Below are 18,317 nucleotides of genomic sequence, written 5' to 3' on the forward strand. Positions count from 1 at the left end.
ATGAATTACTGGTAGTGCCATTAGCATTTTCTGGTTCTGAAAACTGCAGCTGAAAACCCCAGGTTTGATTTGCAGGTTTGATTGTATCCTAATCTATGCTGAAGTGACTGCTTAATAGCAGTACAGTTTCTAAATATGATAGTAGTGGTTACAAATTAATCTGAGACTTTTCACCCATTACAATCCCAAGTTTTACAATTTGCATGTGCAGTCATGCATCTTTATTTTTTTTTCATCCTGTCTTTTCTCATCCTTTTCTCATCCTGTCTTGTCTATCTCTATATTCTACTTCATACAGGGAATGCAGACATAGCAAAACATTTAGAAATTGAGTTATCATGGAAGTGTACTTGTTTGTGTAATCACTTGTAGCTCAAGGTATTCTCCATTTCTGCATCTTCATGGTAGTCTTAAACATTCTAGAGACCTTCTGGAAGCCTGTGTTCCTCATATTATCTCTGAAGAGACTGTGGACATAAGTAGTAGGCCTGTATGTGGATCATGCAGCATTTCCCCAAAGTTTCCCTAAGTTTATGTGTCATTGTTGAAAAGACTCGAAGTTACCACATCAGACAACATATATGAGGACTGAAGAAGAGCATTGTGATCACGCCAGAAAAACAGAGACCAGAAGAATGTAATATATGTAATAAAGGACATCCCATTGTAACAGCAGTTCTCATCTGCCTGAAAGGCAGCCTTCACATAAAAAGTTTCTCAGGTAGTGTCCCTTAACTTAGGCACACAGAAAGAAATCCACCTTGACAGCACCACCTGTAGGAGTCTGTCATGATGGTGAAAGAATGAGGTCAATTAAAACTGAGCTCTGAGACAGCAATGACCACAGAGCAATACTCTCTATTATGTTATTAAAAGTTGAATGAAGTAGATGAGGAAAGAACAATAGAGAAAAGAAGCAGCAATAAAAACTTTCTCCAATAGGCTACGGTCAGCTTGGTGAAAGTGAAGGTTAGGAAAAAAACAACCATGTTAATGAAGTATTTCCCGATGGTCTGACTGCAGGAATAGCTAAGGACAGAGCTTAAAAGAGTGCAAGGAGCACAGACACAAGTCTGCAAAACACTGACATCTTGTCAACAGGCTCCTGTGTTTCTGACCCCACCTATTTTTTGACTCTCAGGCTGTTTCCTTAACTATGGTAGGTTTCTTGGGATACTGCTGCTCATTTTTTAATGCTGGAAAATTGGGCTGTTCAGCTAAACATCTATGTGCAGTCTCCAGCCACACAAACCTAGAACTACAATTTGGCATGGAAAGGGAGCTATAAATACATTAAAAAGAAGGACATGTATGTCGCCGTTCCTTCTCCCCCACCCCAGTATCCTTCATTGTTGGGACATAAATACATGACAATTAGCTGGCTATTTTGCTGTTATATTTCCTAGAAACACAGAATCACAGAATGGTTTGGGTTGTAATGGACCTTAAAGATCACCAAGTTCCACCCCCCTGCCATGGGCAGGGACACCTCCCACCAGACCAGGCTGCCCAAAGCCCCATCCAGCCTGGCTGTGAGCACCTCTAGGGATGGGGCATCCACAGCTTCTCTGGGCAACCTGTGTCAGTGCCTCACCACCCTCTGGGTGAAGAATTTCCTCCTAACCTCTAGACTAAATTCCTCACTTTTAGTTTAAAACCACTCCCCCTTCTCCTATCACTACCTGCCCGTGTAAAAAAGTCACACTGCATCTTTTTCATGTCTTCTATTTGAAGTATGACCTCTGATATCCCAAAGGCAAGGCAGCCAAAGTTAATCCTGAATGAGAAAACACAAAGGCCAAGGAGCCAGTGCTCCTGATGAAAGAGCCAGCAGGTGTTGAAAAATTTACAACTACCAAAAAATTAGGATCAAAAACAGATAATAGAAAAGCTTTGGGATGAAGCTGATGTCTAATGCATGAGTTCAGGTGACTTTGTTGTCTTGTCCAAACACATAAAGCTATGGAGCCTGCTAGGTACTGCATGGCTGTCATCTGCATGGCTGTCAGCAGTGCTATAGCCACAAGGCCTTGCACTGAGCCAAGTGTCCTCAGAAACTTGCTGGGACAGCAGGGCAGAAGCTCTACATGAAATCCTCTCAAATAAAGGCAGGTCAATTAGCTAAAGATGTACTTCATCACAGGTAGGGGAGAAGAGCTGGGTCTAGCAGACTACCATGCTCAAGACCCAAGCCAGGAATTTTGCCTAGGCCCACCCAAGTAGACCAGTACTGAGCAATACCTGAACTGTCTGTGGTCAAGGCTTAGTTGACCTCCAAACTAGAAAAATCCATCCAAGGCTAACACATAATAATTAATGAATTGTGAAGTGTAATAATGAGTTACACTTGGGAAAATCATTACCTTGAAGAAATCACGATCTGAATGAAAGAGACAAGCAATAGGTGAGTTGATAAGGACTATTACTATCCGTGTCTCACACATGGAAAAGGAAAATACTGAGAGATGCAAGGCCAGGTTATAATTTACACAATATTTTACCTTTATAGTAGAGTACAAATAATGTGTAGCTACCAAGAGGCCCCAAAAGACTTATTAAAAAAAAGGAAACTAAACCCAAGTTCATCTGAAATCCAGTTCATTGCCTTAATTGCAAAGCCCTCCTTTGTATGTGGAGGAAAACAAAACAAAAACAAAACAAAACAACAACAACAAAAAAAAAAAAAAAAAAAAAAAAACAACAGGTGATGGCAGAAAATAAAATAGCACCCTTGAAGGCATCAATTTTTCCTTTATAAGTTGAATCTTATCCCAGAGGATTCTAGAGGATTCTTGTATTACCAAGATACAAGCTTCACAACCTGCCCAGAAACTTTGCCCCACTAAACAACTTACCATTACTGTCCGATTGGAGCTCAAAAGGGGAAGAAAAAGTTTTCTTCCTTTTCCTGCTAAACTTGCCTTGGAAAAAAAGTGAAAACGTAGCTTCGAGTGCCATCTAGAGGAGAGCATTGCTCTACAGAAAGTAGCTTCGTTGATGTTCATGAGCACATTAACTTCTCAAAAAGATTTTCAAATTCTCCCACCATTCACGTGTGCTGCTTGTACTGGGAAAAATCCGTCCAGATGTTTTTCCTGCACACAATTATTAATACAGTGTATGGCCAGATGTATTTCTTGGTACAGGTTGAGAAACCCGTGAAGCTAATGAAAACCTGAACTGGGAAATTCTACTGTGCAAGAAATTTTAATTAGTGAATGGAAATCTCAAAATTTTAAGCAGACTCTAGAAAATAAATGGGAGAGGAGTGCATTGCAAGCAACTGTATCTCCTCAGTATGTTAACATGTATGTGAATATACAGTGTGATCAGTAGATATAACTACATGTCTTAAAAAATATGCCTTATTAACGACAAACAGTGGCTTGTAGTGATGGATTAAACAGTCCAAGGAATCTCAGTCCTAGTTCAGCTCCACCTCTCATCACAGCTTGGCCCCCATTTTGCTTACTACAGGAGGCCAATGCACAGATATCCAAGCACACCAGACACACAGTCCAGGGCAGCTGAGCTGGAAGCTGATCCCAAGATTTAAATCCTGGGTATTTAACTCCAGTGATTAGCCTCAACATTTAAACACAGGTGCTTCCTTGTACCTCTAATGCCTAAATGCTTTCAAATATCTTCCCTTGCTGCTGTAGGTGATTACTTGCAGTACTCAAACCTTATAGTAGACAGAACTTTATTTTTAAACACATGTAAGAAAACACTGTTAGTGGAATATTAAGGTTGAATATATAGCATCCTAAAACAGCACAGCAATAATGACCTGCTTCTCTGATGTATTCAGATCTGGTTATGTCTTCCATGTTTGCTTTAATATCAGACAGCTTGTCTTATCATACTGCATGCGTTTCATTAACTCTGAGATGGGGTAATCATACACAGCAAAGAAAATGTCACACGCTGACTAATGAGTAGGCAGGTAGACTCAACTATGAGAAGTTCTAACATCATCAGACAGCATGGATACCACAAATAATAAATTTCTCTGACAAAGAAATAAAACAGAAAACTCCCTGTTTTGCACAGGGAACAAGATTAATATATATTTTTCTTTCTATTTTAAATGCATACTTCAGTTCACTTCAGAGACTGTCTCTCCAGTTACAGTCTTTCTGTCCTTGCACATCTTCTAGATTCACTGAATATTTGGAATTCCAGTCACGCTCAAAAAGGGTTTTTAATTGTTCCTGGATAGGCCTTCTTCGCAGGTTGGTTGAATTCTGCTTGATAATTAGTCCCACACCAGCTGTGTTAGTGAAGTAATCTTCTGACCAATTGGAAGTCCCTGTGTAGTGGAAAAGGAGCTAATTAGAAAACATTCATTTTCCAATGTTTTGTTTGATCTCCGGACCTGTTAAGTATACATTGTCTTGCTTTGCTGATTTGCTGTACAACTGCAAATCTCATTAGGGCTAACTGAGCAACAAAAATTAGGTCAACTCTTTCTTATTCCAGACCTCAAGTTTTGGAAAGACAGTGTTCACTGCCACTCTGAAGCTTCACAGCAATCTGATTTCTTAGTGTGTGGCAGAGATGTGTGCATCTGCTTGAATAAATATGGGAACAGAGCGCAGCATTTGGGTATTATGAGGGGGCTGGTGTTTGATATGGGTTTCTGCAGAAAGAAGAGGAGAGAAGAGGAGAATCTTCAATGTACTTAATTCTGTCTTTATCTATGAGGCAGTATGCTACCAGTAAAATAACCTCAAGCACTTTGTATACTATCAGAAGCAAAGGACTAGCAACAAATGAGCTTCATAGTGGGTCTTCACTTGTTAAAGGAAAATAAGAGGAGAAACTGGATCCTAGATTAAATCCTCAGGAGCTGTTCTGAGCTCAAAATGAAAAGCCTGCTTTTAAACCAGGCAAAGCTGGGAATCTGGCTGTAAATGTTGCCTAGGGCTCTCTCCAAAGACATCAGCATTCAGAAAAGCAAACATTACGAAAAAATACATATTTTAGCACTTAGCATTTTTTTTCTGGTGCTTGCCTTAGCCAGAAAAATCTACTATAAATTCCAGAAGGTGCTTAGTCATGAAAACAACTTATCTGCATACCTATCTTCGAAAGACAACATGGTAAGAAACAGGTTCTATTAAAAGCAATTGGAGCTGCAAGTCTTCAGCCCTTTGGAAGGTCAGGATATTTGCTGGTTTGTATTGCTTGGAGGATGAACTGACTCAAATGACAGGCCCCTTTCCTTTTTAGAGGGATCCTCGTAAAAGAGCAAGAAAAATAAACACCATCCTGGCTTTCAGGAACTGAGCAGCAATTGACACTAGAGTTTCCTTATTTCCTTATTTCAATGTCTAGATTTCTGTTCAACAAACTATGTGGAATTAAATCCTCCCAGCAATTTATTTTTATTAAAGCACGATAATGTACTAGAGCATTAGCTATCACTGCATCATTCTGAGCACACAGTCTGTGAAATTCCCACTGTGCTTGTCACAAACCATGCACTCTAACTTGTCACACTCCATTCTTAATGGTTCACGATCATATGAGATAATCTCCTACTGAACTTGACCTACATTATTTTCTCCCCTTTGCATCTCTGCTTCTATGCCCAGGGAAGATATTCTGAAAAAGATGTGTATTTTGATATGTTTATCTACTTTATATGGCAAAATTAGCTTTTTTTTTTTTTTTTTTTTTTGATATTGCAGCCCATCCTATCTCATTCTCAGCCCTATAGATCTGAAGATACTAAAAATGTTTGTAATAATGGAATACGTACCAATATAGGCTGATTTATCAGTGACCATATATTTGTTGTGATTCACTCTCGCATAAGGAATATTTGTGTGGTTAAAAACTGGAACAATGAAGAGTTTCTGGATGGGAGAAATTAAAACATAGATAGAAATACCAGGTGAGGATCAGACTGAGTAATTTGACAATGCAGATTTTCTATATTTTCAAGCAATATTAAACTACAGAAAGAATATTCCACACACTGCTATTAAGTGTACCATAAAAGAGATTTTACTTTTATCCAAGAAAACTAACAAATAGTACTTCTACTATACATAAAATTGGATAAGCAATTGAAATCAGATAAGGATGTTTGCTTCACAATGTTCCATTAGAGGCACAGCTATTATCATTACAGGGCAGACAATTAAATGCAGTTTTAGGCAGCTGTTTAATAGATCTGCATTTACCACTGATTGCTGCTCTTATTTCGTGCTAAAATGGGCTGATCACAGACACAAGGAGTACTGTAGACAACAATAATGCCTAACTTTTTGTGTCAAATCTTACTAAATCTACATTTCTGATCCTTTTTTTTTTCCCTTTTCCCAGTAAAAACAATTCCACCTTACATCTGTTACTGCCTTTTTTTCCTGATAACTGCATCATGTTGGGAGCCTCCACACCATCCCCTACTCACTCTGTGTTTTCCATTGTATTGTCTGTGGACTCTGTGTAATATTCATTGCTGAAATAAAATGGATCAATTTATATAGGCAAATAGAAGAGCTCTCAATTGAAAATAAAATAAAATAAAATAAAATTAAAATAAAATAAAATAAAATAAAATAAAATAAAATAAAATAAAATAAAATAAAATAAAATAAAATAAAATTATAGTGGATCAGTTTAACTCCATTTAACATGGAGTTAAATCCAGCTGGCAACCAGTGGTGTTCCCCAGGAGTTAGTGTTGGGGCCAATCCTCCTTAATATCTTTATTGATGACTTGGATGAGAGAATTGAGTACACCCTCAATAAGTTTGCAGGTGACACCAAGTTGTTGATCTGCTGGAGGGTAGGAAGACCCTGCAGAGCAACCTGGACAGGATGAGTTGATGGGCAGAGGCCAATGGGTTGAGGTTCAACATGGCTAAGGGCTGTGTCCTGCACTTTGTCCACAACCACCCCATGCAGCGCTACAGGCTTGGGGCAGATTGGCTGAAAAGCTGTGCAGAGGAAAAGAATCTGGGGGTGCTGGTTGATCCTTGCCTGGACACGAGCTGGCAGTGTGCCCAGGTGGCCAAGAAGGCCAACGGCATCCTGGTTGTATCAGGAATAGTGCGGCCAGCAGGGCCAGGGAGGTGGTCGTCCCCCTGTGCTCTGCTCTGGTGAGGTCGCACCTCAAGTACTGTGTTCAGTTTTGGTCTCCTCACTACAAGAAAGACATCGAGGCCCTAGGGCATGTCCAGAGAAGGGCTACAAAGCTGGTGAAGGGCCTGGAGCACAAGTCCTATGGGGAGAGGCTGAGGGAACTGGGGTTGTTTAGTCTGGAGAAGAGGAGGCTCAGGGAAGACCTTATTGCTCTCTACAGCTACCTGAAAGGAAGGTGTGGGGAGCTGAGAGTCGACCTCTTCTCACAGGTAACTAGTGATAGGACCAGATGGAATGGCCTCAAGTTGCAACAAAGGAGGTTCAGGTTGGAAATGGGGAGACATTTCTTCTTAGGAAGAGTGGTTAGGCATTGGAACAGGTTGCCCATGGAGGTGGTGCAGTCACCGTCCCTGGGGGTGTTTAAGGAAAAGTTGGACGTGGTGCTTAGGGACATGGCTTAGTGGGTGATATTGGTAGTAGGGTGATGGTTGGACCAGATGATCTTGGAGGTCTTTTCAAACCTTAATGATTCTGTGATTCTGCTAATTCTAGATAGACCCATCTGAGATACTGCATACAGAAAAGGGTCATAAGAAGAGCAATAAGTCATAATTTGAACTGTTACTGTCATGGTGCTCAGCAAAAATGATTGCATTGCTAACATCACAAATGCTGCAGCTAGGCACATCCCTTGATATCACCAGTGGTTTGCATTAACCTTCCTCAAAGGTTATCATTTGGACCTTATTTTCTGAAGGACCTGAAACGTAGCACACCGGTGGAAACAATCTGCTTCTCTAAAACCTTATATTTGCACATGCAGCTGACAGCTTAGACACAAAAATCAGTTTGGAGACCATATCCTGAAAACTGTCTTTTCAAAATCAGGTTTCTTATCATACCACGTTGACACTGATGTGGGTATGTGGGTTGTTGAGAGCACTCAGGGACCTCAGGTAGTGGAGCATGGCTGGGTCAGAGTGGGTCCAGCAGCTGACCAGAAGCCGAATTTGTACTCTGTAGTTGAAAGCCACACGTCTCAGAGCATTGTCAATGGTTGGCCAGTATCTAGAGAAAAGAAAGTGGGTGGAGAGAAGAGAATTTTTGAAATGACTCTCTAGAAAACTTTGAAAATAAACTGAGAACAAAAGTGATGCTGTGCACAAATGGGATCGCTATTGACTACTAGGACCGGCAGTCATGCCTTCACTGAAGGTATGCATAAGATGTCTGCCTTCTACTCAGCCAGGTCTCTTCACAATTTGTTTAGAGAGATCCAGTCTCTCAAATTTGGTTGGAATTGATATATATATATATATATTAAAAAAAAAAATAAACTTAGTAAAGTGCATGTATACACGTACACACATAGAATGTGTGTACATCATGCTCATTTCCTTAGGAAACTAAACATGACAATAGGAACTCCAATGTAAAGCACGATCATACAGCACAACATAAAAAGGACAGGGCAGAGCCCAGAGGAAAGCCTAAGAGACGTTTTGCAGAATGTGGCCATTTCAGGGACCTGAAGGCTATTTCTAGGATCTGCAGTGGTCCTGTGCCATCAGCCAACATGGTCTCTCTGCTGCCCCATTCCTTCTTGCTCTCTTCAGTATGCTGTGTGCCCCTAAGGTAACAAACATAGCTGTGCTCCCCTAAACACGGAGCCTGTCAGTTTTCTTGACATTTGTGTTGGCAGTAGCTTAGGGAAGAGTATTTAACATCCTGGTCCTAACTATATAACACAAAGAGCTGGGCAATGTGCAGCCCAGGACTAGTAACTCCAAACTCTCATGTGGCTTTCATTTCGTAGACATAACAAGTGCTGCACAGAGGAAGGCAAGTGTCGCTTACATAGACAGGATGGCTGATGCAGAGAGGTCCAGCACTCACTCACAGTCCCATGAGCAATGATGAATTAATTTCCCTAGCTTATTCCTTTTGATCCATTGTACAAAGGCCTGAATTCTCAAATCCTCCCTCGCACATCTTCCTATCACAACCAGAGCAGCTGTGTGCTTTCAGACTCAGGCTGACCGTCTGAAACTTACTTGTAGATCCTGAAAAGCTTGGAAAAACATGCTATTTAGGAATGCTGTTTTTGAACAGTTTCCATGTTTTCAATGTATTGGTTTCTAGTTGATTAACACTGGGGCATTAAGACAGCCGCTTTGTTCCCTGTGCCTCAGCTGCTGGAAGAACCTAACCTGAACTAATCAGCCCCAATTCATCGTCCTACAGCTGGTTGCTGTGGAGATAGCCTGAGGCCTAGTGCCGCTTCCCCTCGCTTTTCAAACTCCTGCTTGCATCAGATCAGGCCCTAGATGTCACAAATGGAGGATTAAGGCTTCACATGAAGAATGAGGAGAATTAGCACTTCCATTCCTAAGGCGGGGAAGAGACTTTCTGTGAATGTATTCATAGGAAAGAGCAGGAGATGAGAAAACCAGAGGTTCAACTGTACTACACAGAAACTGAAAATCCTCTGAGCTCTTGATCTAGTCAGTAATTGCACAGTCAATGAGGCAGCCACTGATTGTGGAGCAAAGCCTCAGTTCTTGGTATTCAAGAAAGCTGAATGATTTCCTTTCTGGTTGGAGCAGGGGAGGAAATATTTCATTTTCCCTTTAAATAGCCCAAGATGATACAGAAGCAACCTAGACAGTCAACTGATTTGGTCAGGATTAAAATCATACCTTTCTGGGTGAACAAAACGGCTGGTAGGGAAATATTCCATAACAGAAATATAGACAAATTTATGTGCCGCACTGATAACACTGATAATAGCAAAGAGGTCATGAGTGCGGCCTTCTGGACAAAATGCAGGAGGAGAAGCCTGTCAGAAGAAAGCATGCAGGTCAGTGATTTCATCCTTCTTTTATCAGACTGCGATTCATTCACATTCAAGTCTATTCAGTTTTAATCACAGTAGAACAAAGCATATGAGGTGCAACACTACTGTTTCTCAGGCCCAGTGAGTCAAATACTTATTGAGTTATTAAACCCACGGGAGACCTGCACACTGTCCTTGCCATACAACCTGATAGCCCAAGCCATGGTGACCCTTATTCCTTGAGTAGTTCCAGAGAAACCTGTTGAATAAATTATTATCTAGCTAGAGTGGAAGTAGCTAACAAGCACTGAAGAAACTTTTCTGGTCAAAGCTTAAACATAGTTTATAATTCATCTTGTTATTTTAAAACTTACTTACAGAAAAGTAGGCTTTTGTCAAGGTTCCATTAAATTCTACTTCCAGAGGATGACTGTGGTTAATGTGGGTAGAATAGTTTCGAGGCCAAGGGAATGGGATGGTAGCATTAGTATGTCCTAGATCCCAGTAAGTACTAAATGTTTTCCATAGGTCTTTGGCTAAGCAGCTGCAGTTGTATATCACAGCACCAAACTCTTTCACCTGCAAAGAGAACACACTATGTCACAGCCCCAGCAAGAGCCACCTCCAGCATCAGGGGGTTCTTTGCTGTTTGTCCCTTTCAGTCAATATTTTTATGTCATTAGGATTTTTTCTGTTATGTGCTTGGACATTAATTTTACCCAAGGTGTTTGAATACACAATAGCAGAGCTTACCTGAGATAAAGATCTCCAGTCCATATTTGCACTACCAATATATACGTGTTTCATGTCTACAATCCAGAATTTGCTATGCAGAACTCCTCCTGTCAAATGTTCAAAATCAATTTTCTTTACATGAGCCCCTAAAGAAAGACAGGGAACGGAGAAATAAGTTTAGATACACCATGGAGGTGGTATAGTGTACCGTTCCCCTAACAGCCAGAGCATGGCTGAATGTTTAATGCTTGCGGCCAGTAATGGCTACCAAACTCAAAAGCACCAGTTCCTGGAAATACAATAATTTGCAAAAATATACAAAACATGAACTTGAAGAAAAATCATTGAGGTCATGGCAAAATACGCAGGAATTGTGAAGTAGTGAATATTCAGTGCTTATCCTATGAACAGTATGACTTCGAGCTCAGGACCGTGTAAGCACCATGCCAGAATAGGCCTCAGAGGCCAATTTATCTTGCCTTTAAGCAATACCAAACTTCAGAGATCAACACTGAGGTGAGAAAATTACCTTTATTTTCTAAAAGCTCAAGGTCAGTTGAATTCGTAGACAAAGTTGGCATACTTGTTGCAATATACACAGAGACATTCTCCGCAAGTAATCTTTCAAACCTCTTCAGAATATCTTCACCCTACGTGATATGTTTTTTGTTATTTATCATGTTTTACTATATGATTAGCAGAGACTCAGACTGGGCTGTCCCTTTAACCGAGGTAGGGCTCAGCCTCACATCTGCCAGTTTTTTTTTTTTTTTCTTTTTTTTTTTCTCATGCTGAGGACTGAGTCAACTCACACCAGCACCTGGGAGGAAGGGACAGGGAGCCCCTGAAGAGGATGAGGAAGGTGACTCAGGAGGGAGGCAGTGGCTATGCCCACAGTAAAAAGCAGTTCAGTGTCAGCTCTTTGGCCCAGATCTCAAACAGCACCATTCCTGACATGTGGTAAACTCTCTACATGCCTGAAGCAGGGTGGTCTTGTCCATTTTTGCCTGTATTAGAGCAGTCCCCAGCCTGTACTGTCCCCCATACCCTGCTCAGGATTGCTTGGGAAATTGCCAATTGCCATAGGCCAAAACTGCACCAAGGAGCAATTAAACATGACAGATGTTCTCAGGGTGAGCCTGTGCACTGGCCTGTGTTATCTGCTCTTAGCACTGGAGCCAGGGAGACACCACAGGGTGACAGGTCACACCTTGAGACTGACCTCGAGGCTGCTCTTAAAACGCAGCATGGAAGTATTCAGAGATGTGGACAAAGCCCACATGAAGTCTAGCTTGACTGGAGGAGGAAAACTGCTCTGCTGCTTCAGACCAGCATAAAAAACTGTTGCGGGTTTATGTGAGTTAAGCAATGTTTCTTAGAGATAAGCCATACGGTCAGTCTGCCCCGTGGACATGAGATATACAACCCCAGATGTGCTTGTCATTGATTTTCTCCTACCTGCTCTGAAGAGGAATCATTGACGTTGATATCTTTCCCAGTAAGAGACCAATAATAAGAAGCCACATGAATATTTTCCTGGGCTATATCGAGGAGACTTATCCAGGCTTGGTACAAGGGTTTGGCTGCAGTGGTATTTACCTCAAAAGGTAAGTCATAAGGAACATTTTCCACAAGTTCAAATCTGCAACAGCAATTGTATATTGTGAAGCAAGCAACTGTGACCCAGCAGGAAACCAAGCACCTGTCACACTGCACAGCTGATCGTTCTGAATGTCAGTGCCAAAACCAAACAAGCTGAGTTGGAAAAATGAGCTGAGAGTACTCTCTATCCCCAGCTTTTATAGTCAAGAATACATGTAAATTTTTCCTCCCATATCCATCAGAATGGCTTCTCAGTAGCTCATTCTGAGCTTTGATTTTTACCATCCTAAAGATGAGGACAAAAGCTATCCCCTGGGGCTGGGTGGCACTTTGGCACCCTCCCTGACCTTTCCCACTGCCCCCTGTGGCATCTGAGAGAGGTGATCTCAGTGTAGGGATGCTTTGTCTGCTGCTCACCCTGCTGCCTCCCATTCTGCTGCCAAGGGGGTGCTTGTAGGTGCTGGGGCAGCTACAGAGTTGTGCTGAACCTACCAGCACAGGACAATAGTGGAGCTGTGATATCGCCCCTATCACCCCTTCTACTAGGGGAATAATGACTAATGACCCTGTGCCCAAACAACACCCCTGCTCTTCCCCAGTTAGTGGTACTTTATCAGCTATTCCACAGTGAGAAAGCAGCAAAATCCATGTAGATGCTGTCAGCATTGTAGCTATTTCTCCACCTGGTGATTAATTCTCCATGAGCCATCAGGCCTGGCTTACCTGCAGGAATCATTAGATCTATTGGTGCCCTCCTCAGTTATCGTGGGTCTCTGGAAGTCTCCATGAAGTTCTTCTTCTTCCACCTCTCGGTAAATGCTGACAACAGTTTCTCCCTTAGGATCAACTGTGCTAGATGTTCTCATGAAGTAAAGAGCCATCAGGGCAACAAAACCAAGCATCAAAATTGCTGAGAATTGATACTAGAACAGAATCCAACAGGGTAAGATTTAAGCACTCGCCAAGTCACTGATATATCAGCTAGTGGATAACTACCTGTTGCAGGTGAGTAAATCAAAGCCATTCAACAGTAGTTCTGCTTTCAGCTACTGGCAGTCAGTTTTCTTAGATACATCACTTAAAGTGAGGACCATGATCCAAACATGTGGGCTTACGTGAGGCAAGTATGTTAGTCTATGTGAGGACCATGATATTAGTTTTGTTTTATTTTGTCAAAGAAAAAAAAAAAAAAAAAACACTTATTTTTTCCCCCAAGCCTTATGATTAGTTTGACATTGATTATTATTTTAGTACAGGAGAAATGAACGTTCAACAAAATTTCCACCAAAAACAAAGAAAGAAAGCCAACAACACAAAATTAACTGTGGTATCAAGCCTACTATTACCATAACGAGAAATTGAAAGACATTTTGTGACATGTTAGTGTGGTGAATTGGCTTCATTTCCCTTTTTCTGTACTTCTTTTACTTCTTTTTTTTTTTTTTTTTTTTTTTTTTTTTCCTGAAGGTGGATTGGAAAAAAAAAAAAAAAAAAAAAAGTCTACAGCCTGGCTACCTCATATACCCAGCTCTGTAGTCCATCCACTCACATGCTGAAACATAAAGCACAAGGCTCTACGTATTGCACTTTTAAGGAGAAGACGGGCACCAGAGCAAATCGATGTTCCCCCAGCAGTGAGAAAATTTGGCTGGCTCCCTCTGGCGGTGTTGAGAGCTGGGAGCACCCACCACCCCATGGCAAGCAATGTGCAATCCAGAGCTGAGCTTTTGGACCTCCAGACAGGAGAAGTGAGTCTGGCAGCAGTCAAGTGGCTGTAGCTATAAATGTGAACTCCCAAAATGGTACATATGAAAATTGAGTAGAAGCCAGCTTCTTCTGAAAGCATCTATTTCGGTTTCTATGTGGATAAAATCTCTTACTTTTCATTTTCTATGCTTTTCTCAAGATTTACAGTGCTGCCATCAATTTCAGAGAGTGATTTGACCTAGAATGAGAAAAATGCTTTTAAACTATCTACTTAATTTTATTCCCACTGGCTTGTTCTCACTCTTGTTGATGACAAAGAAAATCCTACCAATTTTTAACAATTCTGAATTTCATCCTGGGAACATGCCTGCAAGACTTAAACATCATGCAGGTTTTAGAAGGCATTTCTCAGGTAAAAGGTCTATTTCCAAGTCACATCTTGGCTGTCACCATGCTGTGATGCCAGGTGCTTGAAGCATGCTAAATAAATCAAGTGATTCCAGAAGCTTGCTATGGTGAGACTAAGCCTGAATGACAGTCAGCCAAGTGTCAGACAACACACACAAGACCTCACAAAGTAAGGGGAAAGTGCTGAGGTCTTAGGAAGAATTTCACCATGTTATATGGACCAAATTCTTCTTGCATTATATGGAATATAGGATGTTCATAGAAACTGACTTTAATCAGTGCTGATTTACATCAGCAGAAGAAATACAAATTCCATTTACTTATTTGGCACTCACTAGCCTCTAGGCTAATGAAAGAAGTGAGGCTATTTGCATGAGCAAGATTCACTGTCCTGAGTGAAGGCTGCAGGATTAGGCTCCAGGTTTGTCCCTCTCGGCAAGGTTTGATCAGCCTACTGGATAAATCAATGAGGGTTTTGTCACTCACTTGCTTACAGACAGGATTAAAACCTACACAGGTTTCTAAAGGAGGCAATAAAATCATTCTTCTTGATCTATTATATCTTTTCAGAAATGTCAGTGTAATCTCAGCTCTTGTAAGCAAAGGTAGTGTATCCCAATAATTACCATTTTGACGTCTTTTTGATTGTTCATGCTTAATTTTGTGTTGGAAGACTTGTTAACCATCAGGGATGTTCCTAATGCTTTTTTCACAATCTGAAAAAAAGAAATGTATGCAAGAGGGAAAATAAAGTGTTGTGGTAACGTTTGCAGAAAGCCAGTAACAGAGTAAAAAAGCAGGTCACTGCCATTGCTTTATATAGTGCTCTGAGATTTAAGTACAGATCTGTGCAACACTCTCTCTGTGTTATGGATCTTGAGTGACATTAACAGATTCCAGTGTGTGAGAGAGGGAGACAGTCTCCTGCAGCTTTTCCCTGGTGCTGTCTACACACAAAAATCACTGCAGTAATTAATGTGTAAACAACTGCATCACCGCCTCTTCAAGTTATCCTCCAGCCCCCACTTTTGTACTGTTGCAGGCTAGCACATTTGCCATCAAGCAATAACTAAGCGCAGATACCATGGGTGATAACGTACAGCACCAATCTCATCACGTGTGTGACTCTGTTAGGCCCTTGCTCTCTCCCTATGCATTTGAGCCATTTTCAGTGCTTCTGTCTCTTCCAGAAAGGACTCTGTTAATAGGACTTGGGCCAGATTAGGCCAAAATCTAGACTCCTCTGTTATTGCAAGCATGATGCTAGGAATTAAGTTAACTTATTTTCCTCTTCAGACAGGATTCTCTGTCTTATCACCAGCAGAGGCAGCCACAAGAGCAAATACCAAAGTATGTCCAAACTCAAAGCAGATGGTGGGGCAGGGGTAAGCTGGCCACTTGCCTATTCTGCCTTCTCAAATGCCCAAACCGAACACTTCACACACGCCTAATGAGTTATGAATCATCCCTGCATGCTATCACTGCACTGACACCAGAGGTGAACTTGCCCTGAGGAATCAGCTGTCATGTTTCATGCTCAGAAGCAAGAAGCACATCCTGGGGTATGGTGGATTTCAAAAAGTGATACCAGATGATATCGCCACCTGTCCAGTCCCCAGACCGCTGCTTCCTATCCCTGAGCCACCGGGCATTTGTAGCCTGATGGATGAACGTGCTGTTATGATATCAGATACTCAGTTGCTCTGCTGGTGGTCATACTCAAGCTAGTTTTAGGTAGAAAGGATCCTGCCAGGCTTGTCCTGTCCATCTTACCATATGTTCACAGCTATTGTTACCTGAACTGCAGGGGCTGATGCTGTCTGCCCTCCCACACCAGCAAGGCAGCATGGCCATGCATTTGGCCCTCCCTGCACCTTGCTGCACTGTGGCTGCACGGTGCTGGCAGGACTTGCATGCAGCACGGCCATAGCCCCAAAGGCTTCTCGTGGGATCCAACTAACAAAAACTAGCGAGATTGAACAGAAGAGATGGAGGATGTCTTGGGAGACAAGGGAGCTGAGCCTGAAACACTGACTTGGGGAATATAGTGAGGGTCATGTGCAGGTCCTTGTGACCTTGAGATCCCAGTTTGTGTTTTAAGCCCAGTACAAAGACGTGGTGTCTCACCCTAAGGAGCTTACAGTCCAAGCAGAGAGGGGGATATAACACATCATGCTGTGTGACAAAGCTGTGTGATAGCAACGCAAGTCTGGGTTGAATGCTGAGCCAGGAAAGTTAGTAGGAAGAAAACGAAGAGACAGCAAGGCAGAAGAGGCTAAGGAGTTTGCTAAGAAACTGAGGCAAAATGATTTTAAAAGAGGATGAGAAAAGTCACAGAAAAACAACAGCAGCAGCCCTTCAGCCTCAGCCAGGGAAAGCCCACTGAGGTTGCAGGCCCCACTAAACAGCTCCCTGCTTCGGCAGCAGCTGTCCCGACCAGCTGGGCTGTCTGGTAACAAACAGGCTCCTCTGGGTGCCCAGGTGGTTCTCGACACCAAACCTGAGCACAGGACGTGCCATCTTGTCTGTCTGACCCCCAGAGCTAAAGTGCTCCCCACGACACCTTTTGTGGCTCAGGTAGCATCTTGGTAGGACACTGCAGCTGTAGGTGCGCTGACAGTCGTGTGATGGCTTCAGAAGGATGGAGCTTGTGAGAAATGATTCGTTTCACTTCCCTTTTTCTGCTACAGCAACAAAATGGCTTCAAAAAGCAACATTTCTCTTAAAATATGAGTTAACATATCTCATGCATGCCATAATAGTCATCTGTCCTTTGGTTCAAATGAAGTCCTCCTTGATATTTGTGACTAATACTGTGATTCCCAGCTGCTATAGAGAGGTCATGAGAAATGTACTATAATATATAGGGACAGAGTGGGGGGAAGGGCACCACTTTGAGGTTCATTTCAGCAAGAAAGAAAACATCACAGGCAAGCAGAATTCTTAATAATGATATTGTAGCAGGTCAGTAATTAGCTATGGCTTCCTCTAGCTTTCAGTGCTTCACCGGTTGCCAATTTCAATGACTAAAGTTCATCCAAGAGTAATAAATGCAAGCACTTAGCATTGCTTCACAGACTGGATCACAAGCTAATGCCCCAATCTACACAGTACACACAGGAGGCTGTTGTTTATTGCATCAGGTTGCTTTCTCCCTGCACCCCAAAATAATACTTGTTACTTCTTTTCTCCCTCAGGGTCAAACTGTTTCAGATCTTGGATTTCAAATACAAGGGTGAGACTTTTCAGGCTAGAAAATCTTCCCCACAAGATGTTTAAAGGGTCTCAAATGAACAGAGTGCATTTACCTCTCCATTACTACTCCCAGCACCCTCAAAAGCTCGTCAGTGTACTTACCATCCTGGGAGACCTCCTGTGTGGATGTGCTTCTGTAGTCTGATGTTACTCCCAACTACACATAAAGGAGACGGTGCACACGCTTTTCACCAGTAGATTTATTTCAGGTTCTTCTGTTTTCTTCCTCCTCCTGCTGAGTACTTCCTCTTAAGCACCGAGTTCCACAATGAATACTACAGAGACAAGTTGCCATCTAGCTGTTGCTACTCAATTCTTAGGTTCCAGATCCTGATCTGCACCTATCTGGCATAACTTCCCACAATTCAAACTGTTGAATGACTAAATTCTCACGGTGTTCACTGATGTAAGTTTATTGCCTAGCTCAGCACAAGAAGACACTGCTTGAAAGAATTACTCAGCTTTTGGTGCTGTTTGTGCCTGGGACATGGCAATATTCTCACTGCTTCATTGTCAGCCCATCAGAAATTTCATTTCAAACTTAGGAGCAAACCCTTCAATACCACCTCTCCTCTTGCTTATCAAACTCTTCTGCTCAGTTGACCTTGGATATATGTAAAAGAGCAAGCTAGCTCCTCTGAAATAATACATCTTAGAGCTTTCATAAATAAAATGT

The 18,317-nt window shown here is 41.9% G+C and overlaps 1 protein-coding gene across 1 annotated transcript; it reads right to left on the reverse strand.

Moving 5' to 3' along the window:
- Positions 1–2,185: 2,185 nt before the first annotated feature.
- PLD4 (phospholipase D family member 4) lies at positions 2,186–17,900 on the reverse strand. The gene is made up of 11 exons (XM_082762420.1): positions 17,744–17,900; positions 15,013–15,102; positions 12,995–13,194; positions 12,128–12,311; positions 11,199–11,319; positions 10,688–10,815; positions 10,313–10,513; positions 9,798–9,937; positions 8,001–8,166; positions 5,768–5,864; positions 2,186–4,312 (listed from the first exon to the last, which is right to left on the reverse strand). Exons 1-11 carry the CDS (start codon positions 17,744–17,746, stop codon positions 4,110–4,112), a joined length of 1,533 nt encoding a protein of 510 aa, XP_082618546.1. The 5' UTR covers positions 17,747–17,900; the 3' UTR covers positions 2,186–4,109.
- Positions 17,901–18,317: the final 417 nt, after the last annotated feature.

Source organism: Aythya marila (genome assembly GCF_965140915.1).
Source record: "Aythya marila genome assembly, chromosome: 5".
Lineage (NCBI taxonomy): Eukaryota > Metazoa > Chordata > Aves > Anseriformes > Anatidae > Aythya > Aythya marila.

Coding starts and splice junctions, on each gene's coding strand:
- PLD4 (XM_082762420.1), bottom strand. Junction 5,865..8,000: donor CCCACATCAGTGTCAACGTG/GTATGATAAGAA, acceptor TCTCCCATCCAG/AAACTCTTCATTGTTCCAGT. Junction 4,313..5,767: donor TGATAAATCAGCCTATATTG/GTACGTATTCCA, acceptor TCCACTACACAG/GGACTTCCAATTGGTCAGAA.